Raw genomic sequence first — 2,886 nt, 5'->3', positions numbered from 1 at the left:
TGATGAGTTATGATCGACCTATATAATCTTGTAACTATGCCTTGATATGAAGCGAATTGTCACCGACCCTTATGTCAAATGTTTCCCGCTTGAATATATATTTTTTAGAAAAGACTTTGCAAACTCAACAAAACAATTTCAACAAGGGCAAGGAAAGTGCAAATAAAGTTTTGGAAGGTCAGAAAGCAGTTTTTTATACACTAATCTAAAACAAGAGATACCAAGTCTAAAGGGGTAGCTGGGAAACAATCGTATAACAGAATCCCACCAAATTAAAGCACTTTTGAATGCCAAGGTTGATAAGGTTTACCAAGCTGAAGGAGGTGGACTTTTTCACTTTTTGTTGATTATAAATACTACAAACCTCTTTCATTTCATGCACCCACCACCTTTGTCTTCCTTTCTTTCTTTCTTGCTCTCTCATTCCTTTTTGCTGCCTCTTCTTGTCCCTCATCAATGGCTTCCTCTCTATGGTCTCCTTTGTCCCTTCTTGCCACTTTGCTTCTCATGCAAACTCTGGCACAGGCTCAAACAAGTAGCGACTCTTTCGTTCATTCTCGGGCTGCATATTATCCAAATTCTGACGAAAAAGGAACAGATTGTAAGAGAATATTTTAATCAAAAGGAAAAATATTTTGATATATTTTGTTGTACTTAATTACAAAACATGCAATATATATATTGTTATTCATCCTCTTGATTGAACTGCAGCTGGCGCTTGTGGGTTCGGTTCCTTTGGAGCTACGATTAATGGTGGGGATGTATCAGCTGCATCTGACCTCTACAGAAATGGTGTTGGCTGTGGTGCTTGCTACCAGGTGAGTTTGAGAAAAACACGTGAAATTATTATTTATCTCAAAAAGTATAAGCGGATAAATTTACTTTAACAAAATATATCACAACTTTATTTTATCTTTTATACACATGGAAAAAGGTTCACTTTTTTTAATTATTCCAAAGGCTCCCTTTATTTCTCTAATATTTTCTATAATTTTGGCTTCACCAGGTGAGGTGCACCAACGCAGCCTACTGCTCAGATAAAGGAGTAAACGTAGTTATAACCGACCAAGGCTCAAGTGATCGCACCGACTTCATTCTGAGCAAGCGAGCCTTTGGTCGGATGGCGCAGACTACTGACGCGGCTGCTTCTCTTCTAAATCTTGGTGTCGTTGATATCGAGTACAGACGGTAAGATGCAGTACTGCGATTTTAAACCAAATCGTAAAAAAATGTATTACTACTTCTAAATATGGTAAAATTTAAGTTTTTAAATCGTAGATAATGGGGTACACCAAATGTTTAATTGATTACATTTAAAATTGTAAGTTTTTAAATTGCAAATCCAAACGGACCTCAGAAAGAGTATAATTATCAAAAGTGGAAGGGTAAAAAAGATGCTCATCTTTTTTAAACCTTAAAATATATCTCCCTTAAAAGAACGTGGTTTCACTATTAAATTACTTGAACAATGATGATTGTTGAACATGGTAGAGGAAAGTTTTACTTTGTTTAATTAATTTGGCTTCTCATAATGGACTATACCTAAAGCATATATATATATATATATATATATATAATTTTGTAGACTAACTCTGAATCTCTGTAAAAACAGTGTGTCATGCAGCTACCCGAGCAAAAACATAATATTCAAGATAGATGAGAACAGCAACTACCCTAACTATTTGGCTTTCGTCATTTGGTATCAGCAAGGCAACAAAGATATCACTGCTGTGCAGCTCTGTGAGGTATAATCTTAACCGATATAATCATTTAATTAATATTTTAATGGTGAAAAGAGGTATGCAATAAAAAATAAAAGAAAAAGAAAATCATTAAAATTATTAGGGTTGATGAAATTCTCTTTTAACATGTGCAGACTCAGAATCTGGGGTGCAAGCTATTGGATCGTAGCTATGGAGCAGTGTGGACAACTACGTCACCCCCAAGTGGACCTTTGTCTATAAGAATGTTGTTCAGTGACGGGGATGATGAGTCATGGGTGGTCCCTACGAACAACGTGCCCGGAGACTGGAAAGCAGGAGAAACATATGACTCGGGAGTACAAGTGAATATATAGGACGAATAATGATAAAATGCACGCGGCGTGCGTGTGCAAAATTTTTTTTTTTTTTTTTTTTTTTTAAAAAAAAAAATAATAAAATAATAATAAAAAAAAAATTTGTGCCTAGCGTGCATCACTGTTGATGCACGCCAGGCGTGCAATGTATCATTACTCATATAGGACGGACAACCTTAAATAAATAAATTAATATTGTTACGTACAATATTAATTTGTCTGACGTCATATATAGTAGTTATATTATTTTATATATAGTTTTGAAATAAGTTCCCACTGTATTCTCTATGTAGTTGATTCGATATATTTTATTGTTTTATTATTAATTTGGAGATGGGGGGTGGGGATAGGCTTTCTTTATGAGAGAAATAGAAGAATTCTTGAATGTAATCATTACATTGTTGACTAATAAAAGTCCGGGTCATGACTTTACCTCCTTCAATTGGATTACAGCCGTCGTTGTTCCTTCTTTTCTGTTATTTATTTATTTATCAAAATCAGGAGGTATTTTTTTTATTCTTTCATTTTTGGACATGCTTGGGCTTTTGAGGGTTGGCTGCTGCGCAATTACCACGACAAAAACATCATATAAAAAATTATTTATACTTTTATATCATATTAAAATATTTTTTTCAAATAAAAAATAAAAATATATTTTGAAAAATATCAACAAACGTCAAACAGGACCAGAAAATTTGACGACAGTTCAAAAACAATTTTTTTTTTTTTTTTGTACTTGAAAATGAAATTAATTATTATCTAAACAAGTTAATTTTAGAAGTAGTCCATATTAAAAGTCTTTTTTTTTT

The 2,886-nt window shown here is 33.4% G+C and overlaps 1 protein-coding gene across 1 annotated transcript; it reads left to right on the top strand.

The window, feature by feature from the left end:
- The first annotated feature begins 394 nt into the window (after positions 1 to 394).
- Positions 395 to 2,542, top strand: LOC132175905 (expansin-like B1). Its single transcript, XM_059587995.1, has 6 exons — positions 395 to 601; positions 712 to 818; positions 1,007 to 1,188; positions 1,613 to 1,745; positions 1,877 to 2,081; positions 2,247 to 2,542. Exons 1-5 carry the CDS (start codon positions 457 to 459, stop codon positions 2,075 to 2,077), a joined length of 768 nt encoding a protein of 255 aa, XP_059443978.1. The 5' UTR covers positions 395 to 456; the 3' UTR covers positions 2,078 to 2,081; positions 2,247 to 2,542.
- Positions 2,543 to 2,886: the final 344 nt, after the last annotated feature.

Source organism: Corylus avellana, chromosome ca3 (assembly GCF_901000735.1).
Source record: "Corylus avellana chromosome ca3, CavTom2PMs-1.0".
Lineage (NCBI taxonomy): Eukaryota > Viridiplantae > Streptophyta > Magnoliopsida > Fagales > Betulaceae > Corylus > Corylus avellana.
This window is presented reverse-complemented; position numbering and strand designations above follow the sequence as displayed.

Bases quoted from the DNA above. Each gene is read 5' to 3' on its own strand.
- LOC132175905 (XM_059587995.1), top strand. From the start codon at position 457: ATGGCTTCCTCTCTATGGTCTCCTTTGTCCCTTCTTGCCACTTTGCTT. The intron at 602-711 runs GTAAGAGAATAT...ATTGAACTGCAG, and splicing joins TGACGAAAAAGGAACAGATT to CTGGCGCTTGTGGGTTCGGT. The intron at 1,189-1,612 runs GTAAGATGCAGT...CTGTAAAAACAG, and splicing joins GTTGATATCGAGTACAGACG to TGTGTCATGCAGCTACCCGA.